Source organism: Epinephelus lanceolatus, chromosome 23 (genome assembly GCF_041903045.1).
Source record: "Epinephelus lanceolatus isolate andai-2023 chromosome 23, ASM4190304v1, whole genome shotgun sequence".
NCBI lineage: Eukaryota > Metazoa > Chordata > Actinopteri > Perciformes > Serranidae > Epinephelus > Epinephelus lanceolatus.
Genome location: NC_135756.1, coordinates 36688091 through 36708058, shown reverse-complemented (window position 1 = coordinate 36708058; position 19968 = coordinate 36688091). Strand labels below are relative to the sequence as shown.

Below are 19968 nucleotides of genomic sequence, written 5' to 3'. Positions count from 1 at the left end.
GCCCTTCGCTGCATGTCATCCCCTCTCTGTCTCCCCCTTTCATACTTACCTGTCCTGTGCATTAAAGGCAAAAATGCCCAAAAAGATATATTTAAAAAAAAAAAAAAAAAAAAAAAAAAAAAGGAAAGGAAAGAGATGCAGCAGACTGACTGGATGTACTTGTGTTTATTTTTGCTGTGATAGGCTGTTAGATCTAAATTAAGTAAAAATGGCCAAAGCTTATCATCCTTATTGACATATATTTTTATCACATTTCCCTATTGAGATAGTCTTATTGCCCAGCCTGAAGAAACACAAACAGATTCCAGTTACCTGGTGGTCAAATACCAACTTTGGCCCTCCGTCTGCTGACGTGTCCTCGCTGAGTAGTGTCCAGGTGTTGGCATCAATGTCATAGCAGTAGAAATCACTCTTCAGAGACTTGCTGTTCCTGACACTGGAATCCAGGTAGCGGCCCAGCGTGTAGATCTGACGTCGCTGGGAGTCGATACACATCTTGTGGCATGAACGAGCACTCGGACCACTCTGGTTGGTACATAAAAGACAGACATGCATAGCTGTTCTACATTTATAAATATAATTTGTTTCTTTAAGAAATAGCTTGTCTTGATATGCAGTCAATATGTTTAAAGAGGAGACCAAAACAATCATTTACATTTCATTGTTCCTCAAACCACCAACAATGTCTGGCACTGATTACACATTATGATGTCACAGTGACGTTGACTTTTGACCTTTTGGATATAAAATGTCATCACTTCATTATTTTATTTGATTAGACGTGTGTAAAACTCAAAAACTGAGTCTCGACTTATGGCCAAAAACATGTTTTGTGAGGTCACAAAGACCTTTACCTTTCGACTGCCAAATTCTAATCCCTTTATCGTTGAGTCCAAGTGGACGTTTGTGTCAAATTTAAGGAAATTCCCTCTAGGCCTTGTTGAGATATCACATTTACAAAATGAGATGAATGCATGCTCACAGTTACCTTGACCTTTGACAACCAAATTCTAATCAGTTCATCCTTGACTCAAAGAACACCTTGGGTGTAAAAAACCTCCCAAGGTGTTCTTGAGATATCACTTTCACAAGAATGAAATGGATGCAAGGTCATGGTGACCTTGACCTTTAATCTTTGACCACCAAAATCTAATCAGTGAAAATTTGGCACAAAAGTTCCTACAGGCTCAAGGATGAAGAAATTAGCTTGAGATGTTCCTGAGATATCTCGTTCACGAGAATGAGAAAGATGAGCACACAACGACCTTGGCCTTTAACCCCTAAAACGAACCATTTCATCTTTAAATCAAAGTGGATGTTTTTGCCAAATTTAAAGAAATTCCCCAAAGGTGTTCTTGAGATATCACGTTCACAAGAATGGGACGAATACAGCCCTAAAGCACAACATCTCCAGCCACAGCTATTCCTGGAGAAGAGTCATAAAAATACTTTTCATTTCTAAATTCTATCTTTATTAAGACAAAAGAACTAAAGCTAAATCAAAAAGCAATTGCATGCAATAAGCACTAGGACATGATGAAAGGTCTTTGGGAAGCAAACATTCTTACAACTTTTGACTGTTGTCCTCTGAGCTGTCTGAGCCTGCTCACCTCTTTCTCTGTGTCTCTGGAGATGCAGGCCCACTGGTTCTCCTGAACACTGTAAGCCCAGAAGTCAGCCAGGTCCTGTGTGCCGTCCCAGCCCCCAAACAGGTAAACGGTCTCTGCAGGGAACAAACATTATACTCAACTCATTTGCATATTGTTTTGGAAAGCACTGCTTAACTCTCCAGCCATCGGCTCACTACAGACTGTCACACACTCAGTTACTGTGAATAATCAGATTAAGGTTATGCTTTCAAAAAGGATTTAATGCTCCCCAAGGTGAGCTGGATTGGCATAGTCACTTTTTGTAGACAGATTTGTTAACACAGACAGGCATGACATACAAAGATTCAGCCTGCAGCATTTTCATGTGTTGGCTGATATCTGAGCGTGTACTTGTACAGAACATGGGTTAAAAACACTCACAAACCCCACTACATCTTTCACTACATCTTTTACACGCATGCACATTTCAAATGATGAATGAAAACAGAGTGGACAATGTGTGTTCTAACAGAATTTTGAAAATGGTAGTCAGGCAACATTTGCCATTTTTATTTTCCAAAATGTTACAACATTACCAGCAATGACCGGAATACAACGGTAAAGATGGTAACACTGAGATGCTGATTCTTTTCTGTACAGATGTTTCTATCTTTGTTCTTTGTTTCTCATCTGAATCCTTTCATACCACACGTCCCAGTGCAGTCAGCTTCAATTTTTTTAAAAAGGTTTTAATTCATTTTTGCGTACATAATACAGCTGCACAGTGCAAACTGAGTTTACTATATGCATACACTACAATTGACGAAATAGTCTGTTTGGAAAATTCAATTCAATTTTATTTATAAAGCCCAATATCACAAATCACAATTTGCCTCACAGGGCTTTACAGCATACGACATCCCTCTGTCCTTAAGACCCTCACAGCGGATAAGGAAAAACTCCCCAAAAAAAACCCCTTTAACGGGGAAAAAAAACGGTAGAAACCTCAGGAAGAGCAACTGAGGAGGGATCCCTCTTCCAGGACGGACAGACGTGCAATAGATGTCGTACAGAACAGATCAGCATAATAAATTAACAGTAATCCATATGACACAATGAGACAGACAGAGAGAGAGAGAGAGAGAGAGAGAGAGAGAGAGAGAGAGAGAGAGAGAGAGAGAGAGAGAGAGAGATGCAGGTAATGACAGTAGCTTACAACAACATTAATGAAAGTAATAATATTATAGTTATAGTTCTGGCTACTGTGGTACAATATGTTGAAAGTATGTATTAATATCTGACAGTATACTTGTGTGACAATAGTCATATGTGTATAATAACAGTAGAAGTATGACTAATGACTAATGATGGCAGCAGCAGCAGGAGGCATCTGGCAGGACCACGGCAGCAGCACAACCACACACGTCACACTGTCCAGGCACCGCTGCGGTATGAGTTATTCTGAGAGACAGTGGAGCACAAAGGCTCCGGAGAAGAAGCCGAGTTAGTGACATCCAGAATGGCCGAGTTAGCAAGATGCAGTAATAGGATGAGAGAGAGAGAGAGAGAGAGAGAGAGAGAGAGAGAGAGAGAGAGAGAGAGAGAGAGAGAGAGAGAGAGAGAGAGAGAGGGAGCCCGGTGTATTATAGGGGGTCCTCCGGCAGACTAGGCCTAAGTCAGCCTAACTAGGGGCTGGTACAGGGCAAGCCTGAGCCAGCCCTAACTATAAGCTTTATCAAAGAGGAAAGTCTTAAGTCTAGTCTTAAATGTGGAGACGGTGTCTGCCTCCCGGACCGTAACAGGAAGATGATTCCACAGGAGAGGAGCCTGATAGCTGAAGGCTCTGGCTCCTGATCTGCTTTTGGAGACTTTAGGGACCACGAGTAACCCTGCGTTCTCAGAGTGCAGTGTTCTGGTGGGATAATATGGCACCATGAGCTCTCTAAGATATGACGGAGCTTGACCATTTAGAGCTTTATAAGTTAACAGTAGGATTTTAAATTCAATTCTGGATTTTACAGGGAGCCAGTGCAGAGAAGCTAAAACAGGAGAAATATGATCTCGTTTCTTAGTTCCTGTTAGTACACGAGCTGCTGCATTCTGAATTAGCTGGAGAGTTTTTAAGGACTTACTAGAGCTACCTGATAATAGAGAGTTACAGTAATCCAGCCTTGAGGTAACAAAAGCGTGGACCAATTTTTCTGCATCTTTTCGGGTCAGGATAGGCCTAATTTTCGCAATATTACGCAGATGAAAAAATGCAGTCCGTGAGGTTTGCTTTAAATGAGAATTAAAAGACAAATCTTGATCAAATATTACTCCGAGGTTTCTTACGGTAGTGCTAGAGGCCAGAGCAATGCCATCTGGAGAAACTATGTCATCAGATAAAGAGTCTCTGTGTTGTTTGGGGCCAAGAACAATAACTTCAGTTTTGTCTGAATTTAACATCAGGAAATTGGTGCTCATCCAATTTTTTATGTCTTTAAGGCAGTTATGGAGTTTAGTTAATTGATTACTTTCTTCAGGCTTCATCGATAAATACAACTGTGTATCATCCGCATAACAATGGAAATTTATAGAGTGATTTCTAATGATGTTACCTAAAGGAAGCATATATAGAGTAAAATGGTGGCTTTATGTAGTGGATCTGAGCTCACTAACGTTAGTCAATATGTTATTTGCACAGTTGAGTGGAGCTATGGTTCTAGTACTACTGTCCTTGTCTCAGTATACAAGCATGGGAGGGGAATCCATTTATTGACCAAAGTATGTCCAACTTCGCTACAATAAGTGGCGATATTCCCCCTCTCAGCTTGTTAGTATTGTACCTTTTTCTGGTAAACCTATTATGTCACAGACCAATCGACAAAGAAGTTATCAATTTCAATCAATCAATCAATTTTATTTATAAAGCCCAATATCACAAATCACAATTTGCCTCACAGGGCTTTACAGCATACAACATCCCTCTGTCCTTTGTCCTTTTCAGTTAGCTAGCAGCAAACTGGTACCATGGTGGACAACTTTACAGCTCTGTATATATTTCGTCAGTCCAAAAATGTATGGCTCTGGATGTTGATTTTGCCATGTTCTTACAGACATATTTAATGCTATCCCACTTCCAGGTCAAAGCCCAGGGCAGAAACTGTGGAGCATGCGCAGAGCACCTGGGCCAGTATGGGTCCAACTGACTGTACACATGCAGGAGTAATTCGAATCACAATCACATTATCTTGGTGTGTTTGTCCGACTTTGAGAAATGCGATTAAGTACAATTTCAGTCTGACCAACACCTTTACGTGTATTTTGAAAGCCCAGTTTTTGTCGGACTAACACAATAAATCCATTTTCTCTGATGTCATGTAAGTGTACTGAGTAACATGCCTAGGCACTATGGTGTTGCCCCAGAATAAACCAATTCAGCCAACTGACTGTAGCGTTATTGTGAAATATGGCTTTAGTTGCTCTGACTAGGGCAACTTCATGACCACTAAGTAAACATCTTCAGTCGGCATCACATACAGAACACGTACAATGTTGTCCAGTGTTTCAGTTTAACGAGGGAGTGTTAATCAACTGGTGACTCTCAACCGAATATGGTGTGGTTGCTCATGGTGACAGCAGCTCCTTAAAACACCAACAGAACATTTAAGTGTGCTTGTAAAAGCCTGCAATTTTACTTTAATCAGTTTTAAATACATACTCATCTGCATTCATTGTATTAAATTACAACAAGCAACCACGTTCTGTTGAAAGTCACCAGTTAAAACAGTCACTCGCTGGCAGCCATATGTCCAGTAGGAATTACTTTTTTTAACCATGAAAAACTTAACCATTATTTGGCAGACAGTCAACAATGTCATCAATTTTAGAAAATCGACAACACGTGCCTGGACTGGCCCCTATCACAATCCTGTCAACTGGCTCAAGGCATTGAGGGTTTTTTTGAGTATCAAATCTGTGTTCTGGTTTGGAATGTAAATTTCCTACCCACTATCATTTTCAAAAATCTTCCAAACACATTTGATAACTACTCAGTGACAAAAGACATTTTATGTGCTGTAACAGGTTACCTCTTTACAAAACCTCTATGTTGTGTCTGTAATTCGTAAACTTATTAGTGTCTGATGTGAAGACACAAATTGGGTCAAATAAAGGCCACTGCAGTTCAGAAAGATGGGAGTTGTGCAAAGTTGTTATTGTATCAGAGACTTGTGTAGGAGGAAATAAGCTGCGTCATTACTGCTACAATTCTAAAACAGAGGATGAGCCTGAGAATGAGTTGTGAATGCCAAAAAAGGTTTGTTACAGGCTGAAAATCAGGAAAGAAAAATAACTTATTGTACTTTTAATCAGTTTAAAACTGAAGATTTTGCTGAATGTGTGCTGTGGTGCTTATAAAACTACCTGCATCATGCTCATCCTAAACTGATACTGTGACCATGTGTGTGGCTACTGAGCCTGCGACGTAGAGGTAAACCTACAGCTTGTATGAACTAACCAGTTGATTACAGAGACTTCTGTGGGCCAGGAGCCCAGTTGTATTGGATCGGGATGGGAAGCCTCTTGGGAGTAGACAGATATCTATCATCTTACTGTGTATGATGCAGCATTTCTGTATGACATCATGATGTATGATTATTAGGTCAGTAAAAGGAAAGTCCGACTAAGGACTGAAATGGAACTGGGAATAAAAGGGATAGTGCACCCAAAAATGAAAATTCAGCCATTATCTACTCACCCTCATGCTGAGGAATGCTCTGGTGAAGTTTTAAAGTCCTCACATCCCTTGCGAAGATCGGCGGGTGGAGCGGCTAGCACACCTAATGGCTGACGGCGCCCCAGACTAACGTCCAAGAACACAAAACTGAAGCCACAAAATATCTCCAACATGCTCATACGTAGTGATCCAAGTGTCCTGAAGCCCCGACATAAAAAGTTGTTTCGAAAAACGTCATATGAACTCTGTTTTTAGCCTCACTGCGCCGTCAGCCATTAGGTGTGCTAGCCGCTCCCCCGCCGATCTCCACAAGGGATGTGAGGACTCTAAAACTTCACCAGAGCCTTCCTCAGCATGAGGGTGAGTAGATAATAGGGATGTATCGGCCGCCGATATTAGCAAAAAACGTGCATCGGCATCGGATCGGACTGCATGGAAAAATGCCGATCCAAAAAGTCCGATCCAGTTTTTCACGAAGTCTGATCCAGGTTTTCCGGCCAGCCCAGCGCTCTGTGATTCAAGCAGTCCATTCCAGTGATCCGCTCCAGCTCTTACTATCAATCCACCAGGCCAGCATGCAGACGGCAGACACACACAGAGGGTAGGAAGAGTAGCGGTCACTTTAGTTAACTGACTATTTGTTTTCTGCTCTGTTTTTTTGAGAGTGATATTTTTATTTGGTTTACACTCTTACTGTTTAAGTAAAGAGCACTGATGGCATTGTTTTGGGCACAATTAGTGAAACTGGAGCCATGGATGGACTATTACTTGTTTAAACAGGCTGGCACTGACACTACTAAAATAACTGAAAAGGAAAGGCTGCATTGTTTGTTAAATGTCAACAATGTCTTGTGGTGTTAATCTATCTTTTATTTATTAGGGGACCAAAGCACAAGTGTGTGGAGTATTGCTGCTATTTTAATTTCAATGTTAGACATTTTAAAGATTTCTTGTGTTGATTTATTTTCTATTTATTAAGGGGCCAAAGCAGCCAAAGCAAACCAGCTATATTTTTTATTTAATGTTAATGTTCAAGTTTAAAGTTTGTTTATTTAACCCTGTTAACAATAAACCGGTCAGTTTCTCATACCAACTGTTGTGGATCATTCTAACTAACCCGATTAAGTGGTAGTTCTTGTTAGAGTAATATTGCTTGATCAAACCTTTTCTAACATGACTGAAGTAAAATAAGTGAATATGTATAATACGCGCTTGGAATTTCATTTTTGGGTGCACTAGCCCTTTAAAGTGACAGGATCAGGACAGGATTGGTGACTACAAACAAGTCTATTCAGCACGTATGTATTGTACTGAGAATCAAAAGGGGACAGAGAGCACAATTGACGGAACACAACTGACGACAAATTAAAGTCAATCATTTTCAAGGCCTAAACAAACCCCTTGACGCTGCAAATTCGCATCATACCGCTTCCATTCAGGCTGCAGCCGAGATAGCGTATGTATTCTCCCAATGCCAGTTTGTGCATATTCAGTACGTACCTAGGAACCTTTTGCAAGCACTGGTTTCTCGTTGGACTGGTCGGAGTGAGAACTACATCCGGTTCATGGAAGCTAACGCTTTGGCTAACAACTGCTGCATGTGGAGGCTGCAAATTTGGAGAAATTGTCCAATATGAGGTAACCTGTGCTAAGATAAAAATACGTACCAGCTCATCGTTTGCTTCTACAGCTGACATATTGGTTTAGACTTCATGTGACGGATATTTTTTACATTATTTGAAGATTTTTGTCGTGAATTCGCTACATTCGTCCGTAACGGCTACATTAGGCCATAATGGCAGCATATAAATTATGCTGTATTTAGGTGGATTTCAGCACTCACATGCATTTTCTTTGGGAAATGCCATTCTAGGAAATTTCTATAATCATTATAAAAATAGCATGCTGGGATATAAATGGAATTTCTGTGCTTTTTCGTAAAACACAACAAAATGAATGCATCAATATTCTACGGGAAGCGACCAGGTGGACCTCAAATCAGGGTTCCACCTGTCAAAAGTGACGACAGCTGTCTCAGTGACAGAAGGGATAGCGATGAAGACTACACTCCTACACCAGGTGATGAAAACGGCAGTAATCGGGGCGTCAGCACTATCCACTAAGCTACCAACGCCCCTATTACTGCCGTTTTCATCACCTGGTGTAGGAGTGTAGTCTGCACATAGCATGCACAGGCCCCATGCACAGAGGTGCCACCTCGCCGCAGTGGTCACAGGCTCGACCCCAGCCTGCAGCCCGTGTCATTCCCCCATTCTCTATTTCCCCACTTCATGCTGTCCTAAAGCAAAAGGCCAAATAACAAAAAACAGCAGTAATAATTCTATAACTTCATGTAGAGTTTCAGCTTTTTTGTTGTTTACATATGGCCATATATTTGAATATATTGAATGTAACCATGTGTACATGATGTGTATATAATGTAGACAAAAATGTCTGCACTCTTCTACAGTGATTTCTTTTTTCTACACCAGGTGATGAAACCAGCAGCAGTGAAAGTAATGACAACAGGGCTCCAGACTGCGCCTAATTGGTCGCATTTTGCGACCTTTTTTGGAGGCCGTGCGACAGTTTTTTAACTAGGAGCACCAGCGCGACTTACAAATCCACCCCTCGCTCTCTTTTTCTTTCTTTTTTTTTATAATTGCATTTCATGAAGGAGCGGAAGCGAGTGTCTGTGTGTGTGTGTGTGTCTGTCATGTGTGTCTGGATGCGCACTGCGAGGCGGGGGGGCACCAGTAACCATAGCAACGAGCAGCAGTTTTAGTACGTGTGCACTGTGTGCGGGGTTAGACAGAGAGGGGTCACAGAGCCGGTGACGAGTAGAAAGTGCTGTGTCGTTTGACCATAAAGTAATGCTATGAAATGAACTATAGATTCGTTTTTCACAAGAAAAAATAATCCAGAAACTCCTGTCGGTCCTGTGCCAGTTTCCCAAACTTCTGACGACGATAGTTCAGAGGACGAGTCAGCAGGTGATGTCACAGCACCAAAAAAGCCAAAGCCCTATCATTTCGGACAAGAATGGCTCACTGAATTTACGTGGTTGAGATACTGTAAAGAAAAGAAAGTGATGTCCTGCATGTACTGCTCTCAGTGCGGTCCGAAATTTGCGGGGAAAACTAAATTTGCTGACTCCACCACACACTTCAAACATGAAACGCTGATTAAGCACAAGAACAGCATCAGGCATAAATTATGCAGGGACAGATGCAATGATGGAGCAAAAGCGCCGCTGCACACATCATTTAAGAGGCAGGGTTGTCTGTGTTTATTGCTAAATTATCAGTAATGCAGTTAATATAGACAAAATTATGAATATGTTGTGTTGATATAGATAGTGCTCCTAAATTTTGTGTTGGTAGTCCTAAAATTTTCAGTAAGGAGCACTGGTGCTCTTAGTGGAAAAAGTTAGTCTGGAGCCCTGGACAACAGGAGCAGCAGTGATGAAGACTCTGACGGAAATCATGATGCACTTCCTAGCACCAGATGAGCTCTGTTTCACACTGGATTATAATCGTTGGTGTTATAGCCAGGACATTTAAAATAATTGTGTGGCATCAATAAAATCTACATACCTGAGATGGGAAAATGTGTTTCCTTACTTTTTTTTCTTACTGCCTGCTGTCGCTAATTTGCATCATATCTAAATTTATATCTATTCTATGTGCTAAGACAAATTAACAATCTCCACTTAATTTAGCATCAGCTTGAAAGCAAAAGCACATATCTTTTTTTTTTTTTTTTTTTTTTTTTATAAATATAATGGTAAATAAATTCAGGCCTGGTCCTAACTGCTAAGTCGGTCTTTGTTAAAGGGGAAGTTCCGTTTTTTACAACCTGGACCTTATTTCTGGCATTAAATACGGTTGTTTACTCACCCAGATAAGTTTGGTGTCATTTGGAGTCCTTCGGAAGATATTTAGATCCGCGAGCGCCGCGTACATCCATATAGTGGGAATGATCAGGGCACCGTCAATGAGGCTCTAAATAACACATTATCTGCCACGAAACTCATTCATTTCACCAATATGTTTTTATGAATCGCTAGAGTTACTTGTCATCATCATCCGGGTCATTTATACTGACCTACTAACCTCTGCAAAAAAAAAAAACAACAGAGGCAATTCGTAAAGACAATTCTCTTTACCACCGAAACGTTCACCTTTCTGTTTCTCACTTTTTGTCACTGAGCACTATGTAATAATAAATTCACGTTTTGCATAAGAAGTGCCTCTGCTTTTTGTGCAGTGTGTTCTACACAAGCGATGAGAAGAAACTAAAGAAATGTAAATTCTCATAGTTATTTACTTATCAAGCAAACAAATTCAAGGAAAATAAACATATGCATATGTGTAGGCTACTTACTCAATCGAAAGTTGCCCGTTCGGTCCTGCAGGCTTTGACTGGGTCTTCCAGTTTACTTTCGGGACACGAAAAAAACAGCCCAGTTGATCATAGAAGTGAAAATCCTCTGTAGTTGTGAGACGGTCATTTCTGGAGACATCCAGACGTGTATCCCCTGGCCTCAAATCCCACTCGAAGCAACAAAGGCATTCCTCCTCTGTTGGCATAGTGGAACATTGTCCACAAGAACACCACCAGTTAGCATCTATTCTCGGACGTGCAACGGTTTGTTGTTCTCTGGCCAGCTGTTCCTCTCTCTGCCTCCGCATCCTCCTTTCAAAGAGCTCCTCATCCGTATACTCTGGCTCAAAACGGTAAGGACGTCCATCATATTCAAAGTCGTCATCCACAACCTCAAAATCTGACAAATATTCATCCATGTTTCAAAAAACTAACAGTAGAAAATTCCAGTTGTAAACAGAGCCGTGCCGTGAGTGTGCAGCGGCGCGCGCACCTGGATGACATCATCCAGGTCAGAGGTTAGTAGGTCAGTATAAATGACCCGGATGATGATGACAAGCAACTCTAGCGATTCATAAAAACATATTGGTGAAATGAACGAGTTTCGCGGCAGATAATGTGTTATTTAGAGCCTCACTGCCGGTGCCCCGATCATTCCCACTATATGGATGTACGTGGCTCTCGCGGATCTAAATATCTTCCGAAGGACTCCAAATGACACCAAACTTATCTGGGTGAGTAAACAACCGTATTTAATGCCAGAAATAAGGTCCAGGTTGTAAAAAACAGAACTTTCCCTTTAAGACCAGTCTTTAAAACCGACTTTACATTGGTTGCACGAACCAACCTTAACGTCCGGTCTTAGAGATGCACGTTCATGTGAATGCCCAGTGACTATGGCCTCTGCCTAGCAGTGTACACGTTCCTAGGATATGTTGTTAACATTCTCCCATCGCCTTCCTACTGTGTTAAGCCCAGTTCAGTTCAAAAATTCATGACAAGACAAAACAATTTCAGAATGTTGCAGGAAAAGCAATGTGCAGCGATGTGAACTGGCCAGTCTGATCATGCCACCTGCAACTCAGCTGGTCAAATCGCTGACGGCTGGTTTTAGAACATAAAGCATGTCACCCGTTTCTACAACCAGTCCGCTTGTAGTGAAGATTTTCCTATTTTTTACTATTAATACTGTATACAGAATATGAATCTCACTCTGAGTTACTGTTATTGTTCAAGGAAATGAGAGATCATTTTCTTTACTTTTGACTGAATATTTGAAGGCGAACTATTAGGTTGACACGTGAAACTATATCACTTATTGTTTTGCAATTCTATGTTCATAAATTAATAATATATATATATATATATATATATATATATATATATATTTTTTTTTTTTTTTTTTTTTTTTTTTTCACTTTGTCAGGAATAGCGTTATCGCAAAAATGCCCTGAAACATCGTGGTATTATTTTAGGGCCATATCCCCCCGCTATATAGAAGAATTTGTAAGTCATACATCATCCTCAAAGCTTGCGCAGGTGCACTGTTATAAATGTCAAACACACCGCTGCAAGCTAGTCAGTCAACTTATTTTGTATTTTACCACTGTTATGACAGCCTTAGTTATATCTCTCTGTGCAGCTGCCCTCCACCTCAGTTTAGTATGTTGTTCATTTTCATAAAGGCATTTGTAGCCTATGTGCAGTGAATGGCTGCAGTCAACACAGTGAATTGCACTAAATCCCACTGGCAGAAATAGCACAGCACACCAACCGTCTGAAATGCAGTTTCAGGATGTGCTGAAAGTTTGCACTGTCCATGTGGTCGTTTGTTCAACAAGCTTAGGGGAAAGACAAGACAGGGTTTTCATGTTTTTTAAGTTAGCTAGATAAAAAAAAGAGACTTTGGCAGAAAGCTAATGTGGTTGTTCAAAGTTTGTGGCTCTCATGTTGTCTATCAGGTCACTGATATACAGAGACAGCTGACATATTGTCTTCACTCCTGCTCCTGACTAGGCCTAAGATTTACTCCCGGTCTTGGCAAGAAGGCAGCTTAAACCTATTTAGTGCAACTATTAGGTCGGGCTTAAAGGCTGAGTTATTGACTTAGCTTAAGACCAGATGTAAGCCCTGCTGATGCAACCGGCCTCTGTTCTTTGTCAAAGTGTACAGTTAAATAATTACTACCAATGGAGAAAATGGGGTGACAAGAAAAAAGGATTGGGACGAGACAGGACTTGAGACAAAGAAATCCTTTGAAAATCAACTTCTACTACCAAAACACAGAGGTCAGTGTGTGCAGCCTGAGACAGAGCAGAGGGATGCAATGCCTTATCTCTGCTCTGCAACTAACTGCAGACACTGCATCACACACACACACACACACACACACACACACACACACACACACAATGAAGGTGTTTGTTGTTCAGATGGCCAGCAGGGCAGGACACCGGCAACAACTTTGCCAGAAAACAAACAACAACAATGGCTGCGTGTCTGAGTCAAAACAACAGTGGTGATTTATGTGCTTTTAGAAGAGAAATGCCCTCAGGACAGTGTTCTTTAGATGGGTAGGGATGGAGGGGACGGGGAGGGAGGAGGGTAATTTGATTAATCGGTAATAGAGCTTTGCGTTCTGGGTCTGTGTGGAAGGATATGAGTCATAGCATTGGCTAAACAGCCAAGTCATAACACTTGCTGCTTGGATCTCACCAGTCTGGACGTCAATGACCATTTGATGTCCTCCCCTCATACCCGGCCTATTGTCATCGCCGTCACCTGCAGAAGAGAGGAAGGAGGAGACAAGGATGGTGTGAGCGTAGGAGACGGGAGATGACGCAGAAGAAAGTGAGAGAAGAGATGATACAGAATAGGTGGAGCAATGAGAGGAGCAGAGGGGAGGGGAGGCATGGCTTTAGCTACGATGCCACTAAGCTTTCACAGTGTGCTGAAATGTTTGATCAACAGATTGGGAATATTTCCCACTTGAATAGATGGTCTCACTGTTCATGTCTTCTCTGTTGATTTCTTGGGCGCTTGTACCTTTGTTGCATTTGGGGATGATCTGACTCCACCTGGGCTTGTACTCCTGCTGGCTGATATACTGGTTAAATAAACCGTCTATCAAGGAGAGAAGAGGATCAAAGATTGCAAAATCACCATTAACTCAGACAGAAAGCAGGCAGAAATAAAGGATTTGACTACAGGGATGCAAACATTTGGATAGTGAAAAGACATAGAGACCCGAAGTCAGAAAAAAATAGAATTACTACCCCATGGTCGTACGCCTCCGCACACCAGTCAAGTTCCTCTTATAGTTTACAACCATGTCTGAGAAAACATTGATGCTTCATAGACAGAAGATCTATAAAACAGCACAGTTTCAAGGCGGACACCCAAGATTAGTGTCACCAAGTCAGTATCTGACTAAATGCCTCCCCTTCTGTTCCTGAGACATGACATTGAACAGTATTTTAAGCGAAACGTTATGATGTCACAATTAAGTTGACCTTTGACCTTTTGGATATAAAATTTCATCACTTCATATTTTATCCTAATAGACACATTTGTGTGAAGTTTTGTCAAAATTAGCATATGAATTTTGGCCAAAAACATATTTTGTGAGGTCACACTGACCTTGAACTTTAATCACAAAAATCTAATCAGTTTATTCTTCAGTCCAAGTGGATGTTTGTGTCAGATTTAATTAAAAGCCCAAGAATCAGACAGACAAGGTCAAAGTGACCCTGACCTTTGACCTATATCCACTAAAAAGGTATTATTTCATTCTTGCGTCTAAGTGGACATGTGCACCATATTTGAAGAAATTCCCTCAAGCCATTCTTCTCATCTTCAAGTCCAAGTGAATGTTTGTGCAAAATTTGAGGAAACTTCCGCGAGGCTTTCTTGAGATGTTGCATTAAGAGAATGAGAAACAAGGTCACAATGACCTCTGACCATTGACCTATGAACACCAAAAATGAATCAGTTCATCGCTGAGTCCAAGTGGACATTTGCGGCAAATAAGATATCACGTTCACAAGGATGGGACGGACAGACAGACAACCCGAAAATATAATGCCTCCAGTCACGGCTATTGCCGGCACGGAGGCTTAGAAATAGACAGTATATTATCATATAACCATGTGATGAAGGGAGGGCGGGGCCCTATGCCCAGCTCTGTAGGAAATTCTATTTCTTCATATGTGTGTAGCAGAAATACACTGCGTTAATCGCCCACCGCTAAACAAACAAAAACCCTCTTTAGATCTGGATGATTCACACAAGTCACCCAAACTGATGTAAAAAAACGGGTCATTCACTGAAAACCCAGCTGCTTGCATCCCTGTAACAAAGTCTTAACAAAGTCGAAAAAAAGACTGAAATCATCTTTAGATCCATCAGGCTGAATACGCTACCTCTCACAGCTTTGTCAATGAGCTCCTCACAGGCGTCAAAGTCTCCTTGCAGCACCAGCCGGTCATGCAGGTGGGTGAGCATCGGGTGCTCCAGTGCTATCCGAGTCTTCTTCTGCAGCGACTCAAACGCCTCTGTGTAGTTATGCTGTCGGAAGTGCTTGAGGCAAAGGCGGATGGCTTCCTGTTCTCTGTACTGCAGGAGAACAATGGAGAGGAAATAGATATAGGCAGATGTACAGAACAGTGACACGCTCAAATCAGTCCAAAAACACAACCTCCAGCTAGGGCTGGGCAATATGACCAAAATCTCATATCACGATATAGGTCATTTCATATCCCGATAACGATACATATCACGATATAGCACATTTTAATCCAGTGAATAAAAAGTTGTCGTGCCCACTGAGGCGGTACTCAGCACCACCTAATTTGGTCTGAATATGGGTTTTGTTGTCATTTATTGTCGCTATCTCGCTGCGTCTCTGCGGGGATGAGCCCTCAGTGTGTGCAGCACAGCAGCCCTACCTCCAGCTGTCAGCCACATGTTTGGGGCAGTTCACTCAAAGGGGACAACAATCCCATCTCAATTTGAGTGACACTTAATAACACCAAAGGCTTGGACAAACATATCTTTACTTACTTTTTCTGAGGTACATCTTTATTTTGATCATAATATTTACTCAACTTCATTTAAGATAAGGAGCCGTTTGTGTTTAAGGATAATTCTGGTTTACTAAAACTTGGCTCAGCTTGAGTTTCTTACACCATTAGAGTTTTTTAGCAGTCATCAAAGTTATTCTTACTTTTAGGAATGTTGGTCAGTACTATGAAAATGAACCTGAGTTGCACAAATCTGGATTTATCCTTCAAGGCAGCACCATAGAAACAGAATTACAATAGAATAGATTTACATTCAAATCAACATAGCAAGATGGTCAGGGCAGCCGTTTTGTCAGATTAGCTCAAATGAAGCAGATCTAGGGAATTAAGTGTCAACTTGCTGGAAATGAAATTGTAATGTTAGCTGATTCAGGAAATTAAGGAAAATAAAATGATCAATGGCACACTTTTTAAATAACATACTTTTAAAACTTTGGCTTGGTATCGTCTTTTCAAGTCAAAAGGCTCATGTCCAAATAAAGTCATGAGTCATTAGTACTAAAGTCCAAGTTGAGTTGCAAGACTTTTTTGATTGTTTTTAAGTTGACTCTAAGTTATCAAATTTGTCACTCGAGCCTGACTCAAGCTTAAGTCACGTGACACGAGTCCACACCTCTGGTTACTGTTATTAGGGGCCGGGAAGCCTAAAGGCCCATTTATGCTCAACGTTAAATACGGATCCGGATACGGATGGAGCCTTCTGTCCGTGCTCTGCGTTCATTTCGTCCATATTTCTGCACATTTCCATAAAGCTTACGGATATGGGCCAAACGGAGCAGTACCACCGGAAAACATGGGGGCAGTGTTGCTGTCACTACCCGATACGTAGCTCCAGTGAGACACGAAGAAGAAATAACAATTCAATTTCTCTCATCGGCAGTACTAGAGAAAAGAATTCTCCGTCCTCCAGTCGCAATGTATTTAACGGGATCACCGACCACCGCCTCCTACAACGCTGCCTCTGTTTTTGTCTTTTATGCAAGAGGTACATTATCAATATCTCCTCCACAGTCGCCATGTTTGTTTTTGAATTTGTTGTTGTCATAAACTTGACTCTGGGCTGCCCCCTGGTGGATATATTGGTTAACATCCATCCCAACGTAAAGGAAGCATGGAAGTATGTGGGCAGTGACGGTAACATCATTTGAAACGGACGTATACATTTTCATACGTAAAGGGAGCATAAATGAGCCTTAAGCTGCCAGGACCCTATTTTCTTCTTCTTCTTCTTCTTCTTCTTCTTCTTCTTCTTCTTCTTCTTCCGAGGAAATCCTACTTCCCATGCGCGAAAAATCACCAAACTTTGCACAAAGGTCCAGTCCCATGCCAGATTGCCTCAGCTGCAAAAACAGGCCAATAGTCCTGATGGTGGTGCTACAGCAAGCCTCTAAAGTTCAAAATTTTGAAAATTCACAACAAATCAACCATATGTACTACGTACACCAAAATGTAAGCCCAGTACTGACGAAACTTTTGTACATTTAAACCTATTGCAAATTATGAAGTCCATCACTCTGTGTTTTTTTTTCAAAAACTGTAAAACATATTAAACCTATCTCCTCCCACGATTTTTGCTCAATTGACACCAAACTTGCTACAGAGCATCTTCAGACTGTCCTACACAAACGATCCACACAGATTTTTGATTTATCGAAAATTGAGCCTGCAGTGCATCAAAATGTTTGACTGTAAACGGTATTGTAAACATATACTTGCAAATTCTTGCTAAATACATTTTCAATGTTCATTTGGAGTCATGGTAGATGATGTTTGGAAAATATCAGAATTTTATCTCAAAAACTGAATTTTTTTACAGCATTTTGAATTTCGCTCTCATGCGAACAATTGGAGTCAATGCAAAAATGGCATTTTTAAACATCAGTTTTTCACTTATGGAGCCAATAAATCTTTGTTAAAAACAAATTACCAACATCTCCATGCTGTCTAGATGCAATTTGTGTATTTTCAGATTTTTGTCTTAATAACTGAATTTTTGACAGCCATTTGAAATCTGCCTTTACACACTAACAGCTGCTGTCTTGCACACAGGTGACTGGCTTAGTCAATCTGTGAAGCTACATGTGACATTTCCGTTTGCCAATTAGCTCATTGAGATAGAGGATGGTTCTTGGTGTTGAAGATTGTGAGTTCAAGCCTCAGCTCGTGCAACATTTTCATATGAGAAATCTACCCAAACTTTTCATAAAGGTCCACTCCCATGCCAGATGTCCTCAACTGGAAACACAAGACAATAGTCCTGATGGTGGTGCTACGGCAAGCCTCTTAATTTCAAAACTTTGAAAATTCATAACAAATCAACCATATGTGCTACAGCTTTGGAACTTTCACTTTGAAATTTGCTTTTCCATGGCATGAATGGCTACTGTCTGGCACCCTAATGCTTGACTAGAATTGAATCCTATTGGCTCCGCTGCCATGCCGGAGCGGAGACGCAACCAACACGCATCTGGTGGAAATTGGCCATTAGTCAATTTGTGAAGCCACACACGAACTGTCACTTGCCAATTAGCTCAGTGAGATAGAAGACGGACCTCAGTCTCAGAAGTTGTGAGTTCAAGCCTGAGCTAAGGCAGAAAGGACATTCTAATGTGAAAGTCCTATGGTCAGGCATCATGCTATGTGGATTAGAGACTACTAAGGTTAAAATAATTATGATCCAGGCAGTTTCACGGAAAGACAAATACTCTTTATCAACACTTTTCCCTGTTATCTCTTGTCTCTCTTCCCTGTTTATTTGGCTTAGCTATCAGTCAATATGCAGAGTCTATCCAATAGCTACTTTTACATTTTAAAAAATGTTTTCATCTTTGTCACTATGGATAATGTTTAGCTTTAAGCTAGATCAGGCCAGTTTGTTCATAATTGCTAGCAGTTAATGTTATTCTTACTTTCTTGTTCTTGAGTTTTTTCTTTCCTTTGTATATTATGAGTCTGATCACTTCAGCCACTCATCCACAATTTGAAGGGAATGCCATAATTATACGATGTAACTTCTATGGTGTGATATGCTTTGTTTTAGTGTGTGTGTGTATTACATTTTTCACATGGGCTTTTACATATACCACACATTCAGTGTTTTATGATGAAATAGATTATGACTTATCAGTATAATGAGCTAGAAGAAGTTTTAAACATATATACCACAGAGTTGTCTCTTGCTAATTAGCTCAGTGAGATAGAGCATAGTCTCTTATGCTTAGAATGCCACCTTTTTTTCCATCTTCCTACACTCTGCTTGTTGCTCAGAATTGCCTAATTTTGCCTAAAATTGCCCGGCCCCGACCATTGCTGCGCAGCAGCTATAATTTCCTCTTTGTTTTGTTGCTATTATTTCCATATTTGTTGAAACAGGATGTAACGTTATTGTAACTGCCTCCAAAGATGGAGTGAGAGTCGCTGCTTAGCTGCCAGTGGCTGGGAGGCATAACATTAGAGAGACTGCAAGCCTAACAGCATGTAGATCCAGCTGAAGAGAGAAACTTGGATTGGTGTGCAGACGTATATTTCTGTTGGATAAGGAAAACTGAAGAAGGAATAAGCCAAAACAGAGTTCTCAAACTAGTGAGTGTGACAAACTTTATGGCCCCACTGATGTATGTTGTCACCGTAACAACTAACAACAACCCCCATTTTCTTTTGTACTAGTCAAATGACCAGTGCAAACAGTGCAATGCCCTTTCTCCTTAGGGGTGGAAGTAGCTTAGTCCATAGAGACTTGGCTTGGGAACCAGAGAGTTGTCGGTTCAAGTCCCCGTACGGAACAAATATGGAGCAAGGACTGATACCTTAAGAGGTGTCAGTTCGCCTCCTGGGCACTGCTGAGGTGCCCTTGAGTGAGCCACTGAACCCCCTATCCAAGGCAGCCCCCTCACTCTGTCATCTCTCCATTTAATGCAAGTATAGGTCCTATTTGTGCATGTGTGTATATTCTGGGCTGTGTGTATATGATAACAGAGTGAAAAAAAAAGATATTGTATTGTACTGATATTGTATATCTTCTTCTTCTACTCATTTTTTTCAATGGACAGCCCTCGTGAATTTGAGAAGTTTGGGTTATCTTGCTAAACGAAAATCTTTTCAAAACAAATGTCTTTTTGGTATTGATAAATGAGAAGCTATTGCACTTGCATTTAGGCCTGTCGCAATATGCGATAAGTCGGTTAATTGCACG

The 19968-nt window shown here is 40.9% G+C and overlaps 1 protein-coding gene across 3 annotated transcripts in view; it reads right to left on the bottom strand.

The window, feature by feature from the left end:
* Positions 1-19968, bottom strand: part of mkln1 (muskelin 1, intracellular mediator containing kelch motifs) — a 100373-nt gene that overhangs the window by 60307 nt on the left and 20098 nt on the right. For 2 of the 3 annotated variants that reach the window (XM_033651842.2, XM_078165292.1), the window contains 5 exons: positions 15117-15309; positions 13702-13818; positions 13411-13476; positions 1611-1723; positions 313-525 (listed from right to left, as the gene is read on the bottom strand). In XM_033651842.2, the coding sequence (XP_033507733.2) occupies positions 313-525; positions 1611-1723; positions 13411-13476; positions 13702-13818; positions 15117-15309 (702 nt within the window). The remainder of the gene's footprint in view (positions 1-312; positions 526-1610; positions 1724-13410; positions 13477-13701; positions 13819-15116; positions 15310-19968) is intronic. The other variant, XM_033651843.2, reaches the window with a different exon arrangement.